A 17,718-nucleotide genomic window follows, 5' to 3' on the forward strand; every position below is an offset into this window, starting at 1 on the left:
CGTAATTGAAACAGTTTCAGAGTTTTAAAAATACAATAAAATCCTTAAGAAAAAAAACCCCACACATATGCATGTCACGTGTTTATGGCTTTTCATCATAGGAAAGTGACTTGATCTGAATTACACAAAAATACGAGTTCTGAAGAACACATTCTGGGACTCAGAAGTTCCCACGCTGATATCTGCAGGAGGAATGTCATGCTGCCATTTAAACACTAAGATTTTTTTCAACTAACATGCTCTTTTTTGAAACCACTAAACAAATTTTCATCTACAAAGCAAACAGGCCAATGTAAAAAAAAGACAGTAATTATTTAAGTGAAGAGCTTGGTATCATTATGAAAGGAAGACCCAGACTATCAATGATGATCAGGCAGAAAGGCAACAAAGGAAGCCCTAAGGCACACAGTTATTTCGCATTCCTCATTTATTGCCTAGAGGAAGGGAAAAAAACCATGAAAGATAACAACTTTTTTCTTATTTATACAAGCGACCCATCGGCTCTTTGACGATAAACTCATGCATGGCTACATGCCCGTAAGAAACCGCACGGATTACAAAATACTTCATTCAACAGGATTATAAAAAGCAGAAACATCATTCCTTACTTTGCAACAAATGTGACTGATGTACCTTAATGTGTGTTTTTTTCCTCCCTCTACTTCAGCTTTTATCTAATTCACAGTATCTTTTTACCTGCGCATTTTCAGATGCTAATAAGTTGCAAATGAACAGGTTTGCTTTATGGCAGAACAAGTTCTCTTCAAGGAGGAAATACCCTCAGAATACCTGTGTTAAACAACTACTTTTATTACTATTTATATTAAGCAAATTACCTTTCATCGCTTTTGAAATATGGCTCCACAAAAGCTTTCTGTTTGGCTTTATCTTGTTTATCCTCATGTTCTGTAAACACACAGAACAAAAAGTCACATGTCACATAAGGTTAAAAGACTGCCTGCAGAAACGTCTCTAAAACGATTAGTAGGCTATTAGATACAAAAAAGCCACATTCATGCTGCTCTGAGGTAGAAGATACAAATAGAAAGTAAAAATAATACAGAATTGGTTGACCAGTGATTGCAAAGCATTAGGAGGGAAGAAGAAAAAGAGCAGTGAGATAAGATGAGCAGAATGGGAATGGAAAGGTTACTTAAAATACAAAATATTGAGAAATCTCAATATAACTGGGGAACACAGAAAGCAAGTAAATCACAGTCCTAACCTACAGCCAAAAACTGGTGTGTTTTCCTTAGGAGTGACTCTGTTGTACAGCTTCTATGTCAACTTCCATTACAGGTCCATATTTGTATGCATGTAATATAAATGAACCAACAGAACAATTTTCATATCTGTTTATATTATGTCATTACAATGAATGAATCATCCCATGAACTTAGGAACAATGAACTCACAGTTTATTTGGCGTATTTGTTCCTATGGAACAGACCCTGACTCCAACTTTTGCAGTCTGACCAGACTAACAAAGAAAGAAGAGAATAAAATAAATAAATATATATATATATACATATATATATATATCTCACTCTTTGGTTTCTTGCTTGCTACTGCTATTCCTTTGTCCTGCTCTTCACCATGCACAGTTTCTTTTTCATCGCATGCAGAAAGACTATCTTCAGGTAGGCATGATTCATATTCTCCATCAGCTGTCCGATCAAACATTTCTGTTATGGTATCATTCATTTTTTTTTCTCTTCCTATTACAGCAAAAACAAACAAACAATCAACAACAACAAACACTCAAGCAATGACCATTCCAAATCTCTCTCAACAATTTAAGTAAAGAAGGCATGCTTTGACTGAATGTATATTATGAACTGACATCTACTTCCAGCTCTAGTACTGATTAACTCATTAACAGTACGTTTATTCTTTCTGCAACTAATCCAGTGACCTTTAGAATGTGAACAACACTCATATTTTTCATAAAGACATCTTGTTTCTATTTCTAAACTTCAATTAACTCCTGAATCACTTTGATATCCCTTTAAACTTCAACAGTGTGTGCATGAGATTTCGGTTGTTGCAATAATGGACTCTTTCAAGCAGAAGGAAATGCTTTTCTTTGTGTAGGAAACAAACTACAGAAACATGATCAAGCTGCAAAATCTTGAAACAAAAATAAAGCAACAATAGCAAACATCCCCAAGCAAGCAAAAAAGAGAACTAAAACAACAACAGAAAGTGACCACCACCACACTCAAAGCAAAAACCAGAATGCAATCACTGTTAGAAGTCGTGGCCCTGCAACCACAGTTCACCACATATCATATGTTAGATGTGATATAAACACATCTGGATTCATTTTAACTACACTAGTTCTAATTATATGCTATTAAAAATGAGATTGGTTTTCCATAGGAAGTCTGATATGATTACCTATCAGCCTTTCAAAGCACCTAGTTGCAAGTGTGCTCATTACAGGCTAGAGCATGGAAAAAAAGTATTCAACTTCTTAAGCACTGTAAAAGCACAGTTCTGGCTTTGTCTTGCAACAAACCTTGTTTAAACCATGTAAGTTTAAATAAAGAAACAACCACCATCCATTGTACTAGTAGACAGGCTGATCTTTATAACCACAAAAAAATAAATGTGTTTTTTGCTGCAAGCCAGTTTATGTTATCTAATCACATATGGGAAAAAACTATCCTTTGTTTTCTCCTCCCCCCCCAAAAATAAATAATAATAAAAAAATAAATCCAAAGAGGGTAAAAAGAAGTCTTACTTGGACTGCTTTCCTGGCTTAGCTCTGGATTTTTCATTTTCAGTAGCACACTTTCACTAACGTATGTATAATCCATATCAACAGCTTCCCCTCCAATTCTTGACTGAGAATCATCCTGAATAAAAAAGGAAATTTGACAATCACACTCAGAAACAATTGGTGCAATCAATATTACTATTATCTAAAACCATTTTGTCACTGTTCCTGGAAAATCTCTGGACATTTATCTGGTGAATTACATTATTTGCTTAGACAAGAAATTCCTTAAAGTTTTCATGTTAAAATTCCACAAAGAGAAAAAAATTAATCATACAGAAATTTAAAAGCAGTCAGTCTCAATTCAAAACACATTAAGATAGATCTTATTTGAGAGAAAGCCAACAAATTTCAGGAAAATTCTCATAGGTAATTTCTAATTTCTAGTGGGCAACCTGTACTCAAGTGTAAGAGGGATAATTGTCATGATCTGCACATCTTCCATTACTTAAAGAAAGATGTCTTCATGAAGGCTTTCACAGGAAAACATGAGATTTGAAGCATTTTTGTTTTCAGCAAAATCCCAAGATACCATCAAGTCCATGCGCTTCATCCTGAATACCCACATGGCAAAGTTGATCAAATACAACAAGACAGCTGAAATGTTACAGGATAACTGAACTACGCTGTAAATAAACATTATACAGAAATGGGAAAAAGATCAAGTGAGTGAAATTGATTTTAGTTAGCAAGTAGGTTTGCTCTGCCTGGAACAAAGTTCATGAGATGACTTCTAAAGGCTTTTTTTCCAACGCTATGGAACATGCCAACCTGTTGCAATACGATGGCTCACCTTCGTATCAATCACAGTTACGTCCATTTTGTACTGCGCAAGGTCAGCTCCTGGGTCTATGCTCCACTGAAGGTTTTCTAAAGGTTTTTCTTTCAGGTCTGGATACAGAGAACATGGCAAAAAAAGAAAAGACAAATTAGAATCAAATTCTGTAAGTTGCATCCGATATGTGCAATTTAAGTTCAATTTCTGTTCATCTTTGGTTTTAAGGATTGACTTTTCTCAAAAATACAATAAACGTAAATCATGAATTTCTGAATCTGTAAAGAAAACATTTCAAGGTTTGCTATTTTGGTGGGGTTTGTTTTTGTTGGTTTTTTTGTTGTTGTTGTTGTTTGTTTGTTTTTTGCTATATTCAGGCAGCACACCATGCCTATACATTTCTACAAGGTATTTAATACATAAATAATCTTGCTGATAAAAATCTCTGTACTATTCAAATCAAGTAATGTTAAAATTGCATAGGAGACATCAGATTAATAAGAATACAGCAGTTAATTCGTCGGACACACGAGTACAGTAGTGTCTGGTCATTGTTCTAGGGATGGCTCCCAATGCAGCTGTGAACTAGAAGTTTAGATTTCAAGCTACATGCAACACCAAACACTTTTTTTTTTTTTAACTTATAATGTAAACTTTTAAGGATTTCTACATCAAGTATGCAGTGCAACAACATAGCTAAGGAATATAGGTAATATTACAATCCCAGTTATAAAAATAAAAAAGAAATTAAGGCTGGGATCACCTACAGGAAAGAATATACAACTTCCAAGGAAAGTATTTCATGGAATCTGCTTCTCTGATAGATTGTAAGGCATTAACAAAATGGCTTATTTTTTACACCTGAAAACAGTTTTCAAGCATTTGATGTAGACAGTGAAATAAAATTTTAGGAAGCTTGAGCTTAAACTGTCTGTAATTCATGTGCTGCAGTAAGGCATTGTGCAGAAAAACATCCTAAATAAATGAGATATAAGATCATTCATTATTTATTGAGTTTACAGCTGAATGCCAATGATACATTCATTATATAGAGGCAAAAGAATACAGGGAGATACTACTAAAGGAAAGCCTAATGAAATACAGCAGATTATAACTGAAAATCTAAACGTGATCTAGAGAAGCATAGAACAGAAAGAGACTAAATATAAAGCAGAAAAGTGATAATGTGGGAGAAGACAGGATATAAAGAATTCTACTCATCTGTAGCATAAACTCCGAGGATACGGTACTAAAATGAACAATTTCTTTAAGTTACCTTGCTCATTTGGCAGTACTTTATTTTTTGATAGTCTACAAGGGTTTGGTTGAAGTACAGACGCTGGTTCAGACTCTCCATGCCCTGTCCTTGTTTTCTTTCTGTTTGGTACATGGTCACTGGCAACCTAACAACATATTGCAATTTTATTGTTTCCCACGACTTAAATTTGGCATTTCAAGAGAAGAAAAACTGAGAAAAAACATACCTTCACATCATTAAAAAGTTGCTCTGTGTCTACAGTACTTGGCAATGGTGTTATTTTTAAGGGAGGGACTTCTTCTTTCATTTGGATCTGTTTTTTTGTATCTGCAAATGTTTTTGCCAGCACTGCCTCTTGTACATAGGGCTCCCCTTGCATCTCTCTGCCAAATAAGCTCCTCTCGCTGTTGGCATTCTGAACTGACGATGAACCCTCATGAATGGGCTTCCCTAGTTGCAGAAAAACGTCATACAGAGTCACCTGCTTCAGTTTATTCTTACAGGTCTCCTCACTTCCTTGTTTTTTCTCTTGACAACGAACTCCACAGACGCGGTCAGACAGATCCAAGGGCTTATCACCCGTGTGTTCCCCATTAACGTGCTGAATATCTGATCGAAAGGGTGCAGAGTTCTCTTTGTTGAAGGATGCATTTTCACAGCTAATTACATGCTCATCTTCAGCTACCTTTCTCTTAGCACCCCGTCCCTCTGGCTGCTTCTGGTGTATGAGAAGGAAATCGCTCTTGATCACCTCATTTTTAGCTGCACAGGTGTTTCCAACAGAAGTTACAACCTCATTACTATTCTTTTTCAAAACCATTTGCCTGTTGCTAGAGACCTGGCTGATAACTGAATTGATTTCAGTTCCAAGATTCAGTGGTGCGACAAAAGCAACATCTTCAGATTTTGACCTTATTTTATGAGATCTGGAACCGGAAGGATTGTTAAAGAGGTTGATTTTGACATTAGGCTTCGAATCAGAATCTAAAATACAAGATGCATGACTTGCACTTGAGGTGTTCCGCGTATTGCTAGAAGCTCCAAAAACAGGAGAAACTACTTGAGAATCCCAGTCAACACGTGGTGGAGTGTTTTGAGATGGACCTGAAAGGCTGAATACAGTGAGAGATTAAATCATTTTTTGGTGTCTGGGAAAAGAAAGTGGAAAAAAAAAAAAACCTAAACAATTCCCATCAATGATCTGCAAGAAGCTGTCAGAATATTAACTAAAATGAACTAAAAAACAGAAAAAAAATAAGAACAGGGAAACTTATGGTCTGGGAAGTAAGGAATCTCTCCTACTGAAGGACTGCCTACCTTTAAGTGCTGTGAAAAGGTAGAATGGGAAGGGTTGAGAAAATAATCTATGTAGGCTCTTGAAAAGATTCTATAACCATGACTACAGAATCTCAAAGCTTCTGCAAATGAAGGAAAAGCGTGCAAGTTTTGTTTTCGGTTTCTCATGGGCTTTTTGTTTCTTTTTTTGTTTTGGTTTTTTTTTTGGAACTGCTCTGGTTTTCACTTGTGATCAATAAAACATATAAAAAGTCATTTAGGAAAGGACTGCATACATCAAAAACTCATGCATCACAACTCTGAAAGGGAAGTAAAAGTCCACAGCTTTGCATTTTATCAGCTCCTTTTCTTCTAGTGGTGACTTACATCAAAGAAAACAGGATAATATGAAAATAGTTTTATTTCTGTGTCTGTACCTTTAATGGAAGACACTGTTTAAAACATTATTTTAATGAGTGGAAACAAACCCTAAACTGTTGTCTTCATTTCTTGATTCAGAAGCTGAATGTTTTTTCGAGTCTTCAGAATGTATGCCCTCTGGAGCCTGGTTCATAGCAGCATGAGTGTGGGAAGAACTCAGTACACTCTGGGACTCCTTGCAAGTCATGAAGTAAAACAAAGAATGAAAATGTTAAAAGCTGTTCAAATTTATAAGCATACTAGAATTACATATAAATACTCCAAAGCCCCATTCAAATATGACCATTCACTCTTAAAAGTAACAAACTAAAAGAAAGATGAACTTTTCACCAGCAGCTTTTAAAAAAAATCTTACAGAAACTTAAAAATTCCTTCAAGACACATACATATAAACATAGGTACTATTTCTATTTAAAGGAAAAAATTACTATCAACTGTACTTACAAAGCAAAAACATTGAATGCATCAAGAACCTCATCACCAAGTAAGCTTTTTCAGTGTGTTATGACATGATTACTGCACAAGCAGATCCTGAGGTTTATGCCACTACCGTAGTTAAACTTGAAATACGTGTTCATAGCAAGAACCACAGCCCTCCTGCCTCCACTGTGTGCAGACAAGTCAGCTCAGTTATCTCCCCTCTTGCTATAGAAATCCTTTATTACATCAGAAAAAGTAAGCTAGAGTGAGCTTACTGGAACTTTAAATAAGTTCTGAGGAATTTCAATGCCAAATTAAAAAACACTGCTTTCCAAAACAATTGGCAAAAAAAGTTATGTGAGAAATCTGTAACACTTACGGATTCATCCTGAACAGCAAGTCCAATTGTTTCTGCAACAACTGCAGCCAAGTTAAAAGATGGCTTTGGAACAGGATAACCTCCCATCCTCGGTTTATCTTTATGAATATAAAGAAATTCACTTACTAAATTACATATATAAATATAGTATCTTATTCTACTTACACAAGGAATACAAACTCCAAACTAAAACAAAATAATAGCACAAACTGAAATCTAATTATTATGGAAATAGTATCAGATCAGACCTGTATCAGATAGAATCACATATGGAAGCAATGAGTGGAGTGAAGGGAAAGAAGAACTTCTGATGAGAGGAAACTGCTGTACTATCACAGAAACATATGATTCCTGTGTAAAATTCCCCAGAATTAAAATACAAATCTATGCAGAAGTTATATTTCAAACTCCCAGCCCATGGCATGAGCAACCTGAGAACAACACGTAGAACAGGAAGAGTGAATATTTGCAGAAAAATGATTGTGTTGTTTATTTCCTAGGTGACACTTCTATTATTCTTGTGTTCTTATTATGAAAGCCAAGAAGTGAGTTTCCCCTCTTTCAGGGGGGTAATGTTATTCCATTTATTAAACTGAGACAAAGTGATACTATGATGGGAAAGTAAAAGAACCACAATCCATAATCCTGACCTGCAACGAGTAATTCCAACACCGACTCTCGCAATCATTCAAATATAAATACTTCAGAGGAAAAAAATCAGGGACACAAAATTCTTGTCAAAGAATTGTTTATGCAGAAAGATTTAAGATTTAAAGACTTATAATCAATGCACAAGTACAAAGGGATAATTACTGGAAGCACTTATAAATGTTACATACTCACTTCAGAATAAGTACAATGCTTTGAGTCTTTTATCTCATGTTACAGTTGAAAACTCAGACGTAACTCAATTAAGCAAGTTGACCAAAACAAATCAGCAGTAAGAGCTGGACTGAGGTTCTTTTCACTTCTTGACTCAAAGCCCTACTGCTAAGCTACCAGATCACATTATTCACTGGCATCGAGGTAGGCACTTCAGAAGTAGTTCTGTGATTAAATGTGATTTCCTTTTTCTGGATCCTTTGTTTAAAGAGAAGGATCACAAACTGAACCTCGGTTGTTTCTAACTCCTCAGCTGTAGTAAGATTTCCCTTGTTTCAAAAAGAATTAGAACTAAAACTATTAATGCACTTACTTGGTACAGGGGACAGTTGTGGATCACAGGTGTCTGCCACTAGTATCTCCTCTTCATGATGACTGCTTGCTTGTGTGGAATACAGAGGAATTTGAAACTCTAGGAAAAGTTGTATAAACATTATCATGTGACCAAACTACATAGCCTAGTGTCACAGACATGTGCAGACAGAACCAATGTCCTAGTCCTAACACCTAATATGAATTTTGGTGTGTTAGTAGATCCATTCACCTAAGGGCATCTGATTATTTTTAATATTTCATGTTAATTCTCTGTCTCTCAGATATATCCCCTGCTAGTCAGCCATAAAATAATGCTGACACAAAACTATATCACTTTCTACACTGATTGCATAAGCAGTAGGTATCCAATCAATATTTCATTTCTTCATACAGCACTGAAAGTATTAAAGAGTAAATTGTCAAAGAGAATTAATTTCTGCACCAGCTAAGTTAATGAAAAAGCAAAAAAAACCACCTGTGATTTGAATAATGACCAACCTTCTGTGTGCCATGCAGCCCTGGACACCAATTGCTTTTCTTAACCATTAACCAAGACAGGCATTTACATAATTTCTTTTACATATATATAGATAGAATAAGAATCTTATATATATATATAGAGAGAGAGATAAGAATCTTATATATATAGAGAGAGAGAGATAAGAATCTTATATATATATATAAATAGATAGATAAAGAATCTTTTATATATATATATATATATATATATATATATATATATATATAAGATATATATAAATATATAAAACTTTGCTTTAATCTGATAGCTCAAGTTTTTTATTCAGAAAATTGAGAGAAGTATATTTAGAAAAGATTAGCTGCTCACAACACCAAAATCAGATGCTTAAAGGGCATGAATAACCAACTCACCCTATTCCCCCATATTTGTTCTGCTTTTATTCTTAGAAAGCTTTTAGTCAAGACTTATATTTAGATCCAATCACACATGTTTTTAAAATACTTTCAAAAATTATTATTATTTCAGAAGATAAATTAATGCATTAAAAGCACCTGGATTGTTTATTATATTTCCTGTGTATCATTAGAATACTAACCAAAAGTTCCTTACCTCAAAAACATCTGTTATGGTTAAAACACATTAGAGCTATCTGTATGACATTACAGAAGCAACTCTGGAAACCAAATTTGCAAAGTATCTCCAGACTTTGACACACACATGCAAAAAAGCAAAGATTGTATTGGGGCTTAAAAAAAAAAAAAAAAAAGACTGTATAGCTACTAGAATTAAGATATCTATGGGGTTTAGAAATATTACTGTAAGCGCAGAACAATTGCAGAAAGTGGCTAAATAATTGTTTCACTCTCCACTAGATGGTGATAGAGCTGTACACACAAGTCAAACTCTTTTGGTCAGCCTGGAGTTACAGCAGATTTTTGGGTCAGGAACCTGTTGCATTATTAGGAGGTTAAGACAAGCTTTGAGCTGTGATACAGCAGTTGCTGCTAAAGCTATTTTTCCACTCAACATATTCATATATATATACACATTCATATATTATTGAATAGATTGGAAAAAAGAACTACAAACCAAAAAACAGGCAGAAGAACAGCTTAGACTTTTTGTTGCTGCTTTTGTTTTCACTCTTTGCAATCAAACTTACGTTTTTTAGTCTTCAATCCTTTAAATTTTTGAAGCATAGTTAAAAAAAAAACCCAACCAACCAATACCATCTCTTACCACTGCTGCTCTTTGTCAGTTCCAAATCTGGCTGCGTATGCTCTGTGTATCGGATATGCCTATTCTCTTTTTTCCTCCTCATACGATTTACCATAGAAAATGAAGAAGTAAGAACTGGAGAATCTGGAATGACACCTTCTTCTACATCCATTGCTTGTTGCTTTTGCTCCCTGGAGACCAAATTAGGTGGTCAAATAAATCTTTGAGTTCACAAAATGCAGAGTTTTAGCATGCAGGACAATCACGTGGTTTAAGAAAACAAGAATTTAGCAGATACAGACATCTCAATAATATCACTGTAAAATAAATACACATATACTACTACTACCAAGCTTTTTAACAACAAATTCATAATTGCCCCAAGAATTTGCCATAATTTGCCCATAATAAATCCAAGAAGAGCATACAACCCCAGCTCTTCACATCAGAAGTGAGCATCCTACTATTGTACCACAGAAAATGTTTTCCTTGGGAGGGGAGGAAGGGGGCAGAAAACACCAGCCAACAAAAAACACCAAACAAGAATTGTGTCATTTGTGACCCATCCTCTGAAGTATATTCTTTAATGAAACATGCTTGAATGGACGGACTAACGCACTCTTCCTGGGTGGAATTTCATGCATACTCTTAAAGAGAGCACTTCCAATGTAGAATGAAGCTTTCAGACAACTTCAAACTGTAATGAGCAGCATTATACCAAAAGCAACCCCTCTCCAGACCATTTGATGTTACCTTTCATTTACCTCACAGAAGCTGTCACAGAGTAGCACAAAAAGCAATGCAAATCCACTCATAACAGCAGTGTAAACAGTGCAAAACATGAGTTACCTAACATTATTTTCTCTCACAGTCATCTCTAACAATATATTTTAGAGTCAGTATACAAAAATTTGCTTAACAAATAAGTAGAACTTTCTTTCCAAGAACTCTTATCTAGTCATGCAAAGAAAGCAAAAACAAAGTTAATTCCAATTCCTTTAACTTTAATTGAGTTTGTTTAGTAGCTAATGAGGGCACTGCTCCCCGTAATACAGTGGTGGTAGTAGAAAATGGAAGAAGCAGTGAAAGATAAACATAAGGAAATCTAACCCTGCCTGTTTGGTCATCTTTAGTAGCACTCTTCCTTATGACTCTCAGGAGAAAACATGGGCAAAAAGATAATTTCTAAACTATAAAGAGGAAAACGTAAGGTTTTGATCTAGAGGAGGAAGAGGAAATAGAGAGATATTTCTGTTTGCATCAAAATGAATCGTGGTAGCTCACATAAAATAAGTTCATAATATGAGGGAAAACTATCGGAATCTGTCTGGCTTCAGAGGAGAATTTTTTCCAAAGCTTTGCTTTTTACCATGACTAACTGTGAACATTTAACAACAAACATCAATTCATCCATTCTCTTCTCTGACATCTCAATGAATACTATTGTATGATTCTGTAATTCCTCTTTTCTAGCACATTCACTGAGAAAAATCCTGTAACTGGAATGCTGTGCTATCTACTAGGAATATCTTAAATCAGAACATACAGAAAAACAATGTACTCATCTAGTCACATCACAAATTTATGTTGGCTGATGGAGCACTCATTACATTTGCTGGCACAGCCCTGTACAAACAATTGGCCTGCTATAAATATTTTCCCCATATCTTAGCTCTGTGCAAGTCAAAATGTAGTTCCTAAATGCCATCACAAAAAAAAAGCTGCTGCCAGAGACATCAAACATTCTCAAAAATTAATTATACAGTAGAAAACAAACAGAAATGTGCTACTAGTAGGTCTTGAAAATGGATACTTCTAAGTGTGATGAATTAAGTTATTCTGAAGAGATGAAATAAACAAGGTGCAGAGATGGGAGACAAACTGAAAAATACAAAAGGAATAGAATCACAGGCCTTTTGATATGAGCTCTGAGTTGTTTGAGTCCTATAACAAAATTACTTTGAGATGAAGAAAAAAAAATGGCATTTTCTGCTGCCTTTTCACAGTCTATTAAGAACACCCTCAAGTTTAAAAGAGTTACAAGTCAGCATTTATATTCCCAGACACCACTATCAAGATTCAATAAAGACTAGAGACTCTCAAAACTTACTCCAATTCCTTCTGAAGTTGCTGGAACTGTTCAGATATCTTTTTATTTTCATCCTGCAAGCTGTTTTTCTCATTCACTGCAATTAATAGAGAACAACAAAATCAACTCACACCAACTATCGTTGTGTTATATGTGATTTTGACAGGTCTTCTAAGGAAACCGAATCAATTCTTAAATCTTAATATCACACACCCTCTATGCCTTACCAAAATGAATTTTCAAGCTAGCCATTAGAAGTGTTATAAAGTGATTGTTAGAAAAGGCAAAGGTGTTGCAATTACTACATCCCCATATTATGGAATCACAGAATGGCCAGGGTTGGAAGGGACCTCAAGGCTCATGAATCTCCAGCCCCTCTGCCACATGCAGGACCACCAACCTCCCCATTTAATACTAGACCAGGCTGCCCGGGGTCCCATGCAATCTGGCCTTGAACACCTCCAGGGACGGGGCATCCACAACCTCTCTGGGCAGCCTGTTTCAGCACCTCACCACTCCCATAGTAAAGAGCTTAAAGAACACGTTAGTTCCACAAAATCATTAATTACTCTCATCTGTGTGCACATAAGCAAGCCAGTGTTGTAAAGAGGAATTAACTGCTCTCTCAGATCCATGGACAAAAATGCCACAGGACACAAGCTTGGCTCAGGCAACTTTTGAACTTGCTACTTTCTGATCACTAGTTACTTCTGATGTCAAGGCTGCCTTTGGAAATCATGTTATCTGTCATTTTATGCTTTGACTCCAGGAACAAACAAAAGCAGTCAGGTTAGCTCCACTACCTCATGCTGTAAGATTTTCTCCATCAATACAATTGCAGCATTAGCACTTCAATCTACGTGAAAGTGATTCAAATGACAAGTAATTGCCATGTGTTCATATTTTCAGACTGCTGAATCTCCTGACAGAACTCCTTGAACTTACAAATACACACCACATGTACATTCTACAAAGTTACAGGAATTCACGTAGTACCAGTTTATAAAACACATCGCTTTTGTTTGCAGACTTGTGGATAAAACTCACTAAGTTCGGTGATGAGTTTAAGATTCTGCTGTCGGATGTTCTCAAACTCCAGCTGTTTCTTTCTCATATGTTCTTCAGTTACAGCACAACGATCACATAATCCTGCTCTTAACCTTCAGTAAAATTAAGAGAATAAAACTTCATAAAAATAATGCCACACATAAAGCAGCTGTCCACACTTAACTGAATGAACCGCACAACTACCAAACTGGTAAAATAAAAAGGTCAAATACACAGCTCCACCTGTAACAAAAATAAATGTGAAAACCTTTAACTTGACACCAAATACTTAGAAGTGGAACTAAAAAGGTTCCATGAGGCATTGCCTCCATGTTCTCTGATGGTCTAGATTAGTTGTTTGAAGCTCATCTGTGATCAGAAAAAGACACAATTTTTAATACACTTTATCTGACATATTCATTTATGCTGGGAAACGTGCTCGGTTTACAGATGATAACTACAAGTATTTTATTTCTGGTATACAACAACAATCTAAGCAAAAGACAGATTATTTTGATTGCTAAATAAGATACCAGTTGGTTAAGAGTTGTGCTTTGCTGCTGTTAGCAGATGAAAAAAAAAAGTTAAATTTCCAATTCTGCAGTTTAATATTGGAAGTAAAAGCTTGATTTATAAGTATTTCCAATATTCCACAATATTAAAAAAAGTAAAATACTGAAGATGCCTCTTCATACTAGCTTTTGTCATCTTCCTGAATTCAACTATTTTAAATATTATTTATTTTTTTGTTTGTTTTCCAGTATATATTTCATCTCCAAGGGATTAGAGAACTCTGCTCTCCACACAAATCTCTCTCTACTTAGGTGTCGTGAAAGTTCAATACCTGCCTGGCCACAAGTTTATGCCTAATGCATTTTACAGAGAATCAGAGTTGAAAGCAAGTTTTGAGTACTGCAGCTCTAAGATTTGATGTAACATGGGAATGTGAGAAAATGATTTCATATGAAATGATCTGTTCACAGAAAACTTCTGAGAGTCTTGTAGCAACAAGTTTAAATATAGATATATATATATATATTTTTTTAAGAGGATGAAAAAAGCACTGTAATCTCACATCTATTGGTTTTGGTTTGCTGTAACAACAAACTGTTGCTGCAGCAACAGAAGCGGAAAAGCGAAAGACAGAACAGATGAAAAGGTGATCAGAGTGGCTGAATCAGAGTGGCAAGAGACAGAACAACTGATGAAATTTACACAGAACAGGCCTGCAAAACTGAAAGATTTCTTAATGAATCAGTCCATTTGTTTCAAAATACATTACAGAGCTTACCCTAGGGTTTTGTATTTGTATTATTCTATGACTGATAGAAAATTTAACTCAAAAAATGTTTAACTCAAAAACTTGTTAAACTTCAATTTGCCTTTACCAAGCTAAGCATGTAGAAAATAATCTGATTCGCTCATAAGAATTAGAATTCTATGCTTCTTTAAAACACACTACCTGGCCTGCATTAGAAAAGGACTGGCTTACAAACAAGCAATACCGCAAAATATACAGAGCTACTCTGAAACAAACCCCCAAACTATAACAAAAAAATACATTAGTTCACCTGTCTTCTAGAACCTTGATTGTGTCATGAAGTGCCTTTTGTTGCTCTCTGAGCTGTTGGTTCTTGGTGTAAAACTCTTCAAGCCTCTCCGCATCCCTAAAATCAAAAGAAAATAGGAAGTTACTTCCAACTTTAAGTTACAGCTTTTATCTTTTCAATAGAGAATTATCTCTGGTATATTTTTCATATTATTGGGTAAGGCAATAAATGCCCAGTAAGAAAAACTAAGCTGAAGATAAACAAAGTGTTTCCAATGAATGGTAATTTAGTTTAGCCTGAGTTTGAAAAGGAGTCAGCTAGTTTCTAATCCTATCACTGCAGTTGAACTTCTGTTGTTATACCTGTTTTTGGCACAAGACAAAATTCAATTAACAACAGTGAAGACACAAAATCTAATAGCATTCAAGTAATGAGGTCAGGGAACAAAAGCTTGAGCACTTCCTACATCAGTGTCTTGCTGAGAAGCTAAATGGGGACTTTCACAACCAGGTCATTTTGCTTTTTGTTTGTTGTTGTTGTTGTTTTTGTTTTGTTTTATTTTTAGCAGTGAATTCAAACCTGTAGCACAGCAAGCCACATTAGCTTAGTAAATCTTTAAATCTGTTAAAGGTTGAATTCCTCAGGCAGCAAATCCAGTACCAAATCTGTACAACACGGATCTCCAGAACACAAATGGGAAGTGAACTCTCTTCCCAAACACTTCAGAAACGGAAGAGCTTGGGGAAAAAAAAAGATTCTCTCTCTACAGAACAGAACTGTTAAAATAAGAAAGAATATTTCCTCCTCAAAAGAGCTAAGGAAAACCAGTAAATTCCCAACTTTAGCTCCCCTTGACTTTTATTATCCGACCATAGCATCCCCAGGATTCAAATGAAGTATGAGCACTTGGCATGATTTTTCTATAAGCTTTCAGAAGAAGTGAAGCAGCTGAATGTATGCAACATGACAATTTCTAACTTCTGAGAACTCATTCCTAGCTCTTCTTTTTAACACTGAATCTTCTGAGTATTGCAAGAAAACAGGTGTTTGTTCTCAGCACCTCGAGATGAATTATTTAAGAAAGCCATGAAATGGGCTGAGCCAAAAAGATGACAAGAACAAACACAACAGGTAAAGAAAACATATTTACTGACTTGTTCATACAATTCTTTTACACAGATACACTTTTAAATCAGCACTTCCTTTAGGATACATTAATCAAACACATTAGCATACTGCTGGTCACATGATTAGAGAAATAAAAGAAATTAATCATAATGAGTCATAAAGTGAATGGGACAGCAGGAGCCTATGAAGCATATTGTCCAGACATATGTTATTAAGTCTGAAACTTTTAAAGGAGCTCTTTTATTTTTGCACTGCCATCCAGACTTTATTGTCCTTTTCAACTGCATATAACATAAAATGGTTAAATGATAACAGTAAGATGGACTTGTACTTTGATATAGAGAAGGCAAAGGTCTGTTACTTCAGTTCATTAACCAAGCTGGGCCATGGAAAATGAAACATGTGCAGAAAGCAGACTATTTTTCTGATGCCTGTGACAAAAAATACCCAATGTTTTTCAGTTTATGAAACTTACAGAAATCTGTAAAAATACTCAGTAATAACTAATACTCAACCTCTTCCACTGAAATCCTACAAGATGTCACAGTAAGATATTGAAACGACAGGAGGAACAAGGCTTTTTGTCTTTCATTCCAGTCCAGTCGATAAACTTAACAGACATTTTTGGCTATGAGGCACTCATAATGAATGGCCCCTCACCCAGCATTTACGAGTCAGCAGACCAACACTGAGGTGGGGTGCAATATAAGGCACTCATTGTCAGCCGATTACAAAGTCTGAAACTTTAAACCACAGGTATTCAGATGCATCAAGGAGAACAAGATCTCCTACATAAGAGTACTGTATCTACAATGCGGCAATCGGATTCCAACAAACAATAATTAAAGCATTCGATGCACGTTCAGTCACACTGCTGATAACAGTCAGCATCTTGAGAAGTAATTGATTAATTTCAGATTTTCAGGATGTGGAAGCAACTGATGATATACCAGATCAAATTAACAATAACAACAAGAGACCATTTCACCCTTTCAGATTAGAAACAAAACAATGACTTCAATTTGTGAACTGGGACATAATAACAAGTTATTAAACTCTTCTCCCCTTAGGAAAGCACACATAGCCTGTAAGCATAAAACATAACAGCAAATATGTGCTAACTGAAAGGAATCTAATAACTGCAAGAGCTCATCCATATGTAGTAACATAAATAGATTTATTGTGATACTGCAGAAAAGTTGACCAACCTTGATCCTGAGGAGCAGGTGCACATGTGGGGGAACTGGCAGTTAGCAATGTGAGTATTCTTGGGAATGTAAGCACTGCTGTGGGTTTGGGATATTGCTGTGCAAATGCAGGAGACGTCTCATGGTGCTGGAATAGGATGAATGCTGTTCTGGGAGTACTTGTTAACCCTTCCTTTTGTGATCCTGTCCTGCACTGTTCTTTCAGCTGCCACCTCTATCTCCTAGCAGCTTCTCTGCAGCATTTATAAGCCCACTCACTGGTCAAACATCACAGATTTTTGTCTAGCTATCTACTGGAAGTTATCTAGGGAAGGGAACAACACAGGCATAACACAACCAAGGCCAATTTCTTCCAAAGGCTAAATGAGAAGAAGCAAGGACACTTTTTCTGGAAGTAAGGCATAGATATAATTACTGAAGAACAGTAATAATGGCAGACAACAAACTGAATGTGTCCAGTAGCAGAATAA

The 17,718-nt window shown here is 35.6% G+C and overlaps 1 protein-coding gene across 2 annotated transcripts in view; it reads right to left on the reverse strand.

The window, feature by feature from the left end:
* The window catches only part of RBBP8 (RB binding protein 8, endonuclease), a 34,659-nt gene that overhangs the window by 9,229 nt on the left and 7,712 nt on the right, over positions 1-17,718 (reverse strand). For both annotated transcript variants that reach the window (XM_048938806.1, XM_048938807.1), the window contains 13 exons: positions 14,934-15,029; positions 13,363-13,475; positions 12,337-12,412; positions 10,248-10,417; positions 8,526-8,624; positions 7,331-7,428; positions 6,579-6,706; positions 5,042-5,927; positions 4,834-4,960; positions 3,576-3,673; positions 2,747-2,861; positions 1,548-1,718; positions 837-906 (listed from right to left, as the gene is read on the reverse strand). In XM_048938806.1, the coding sequence (XP_048794763.1) occupies positions 837-906; positions 1,548-1,718; positions 2,747-2,861; positions 3,576-3,673; positions 4,834-4,960; positions 5,042-5,927; positions 6,579-6,706; positions 7,331-7,428; positions 8,526-8,624; positions 10,248-10,417; positions 12,337-12,412; positions 13,363-13,475; positions 14,934-15,029 (2,247 nt within the window). The remainder of the gene's footprint in view (positions 1-836; positions 907-1,547; positions 1,719-2,746; positions 2,862-3,575; positions 3,674-4,833; positions 4,961-5,041; positions 5,928-6,578; positions 6,707-7,330; positions 7,429-8,525; positions 8,625-10,247; positions 10,418-12,336; positions 12,413-13,362; positions 13,476-14,933; positions 15,030-17,718) is intronic.

The sequence above is a fragment of the Lagopus muta genome, chromosome 3 (genome assembly GCF_023343835.1).
Source record: "Lagopus muta isolate bLagMut1 chromosome 3, bLagMut1 primary, whole genome shotgun sequence".
In the NCBI taxonomy this organism is placed as follows: domain Eukaryota; kingdom Metazoa; phylum Chordata; class Aves; order Galliformes; family Phasianidae; genus Lagopus; species Lagopus muta.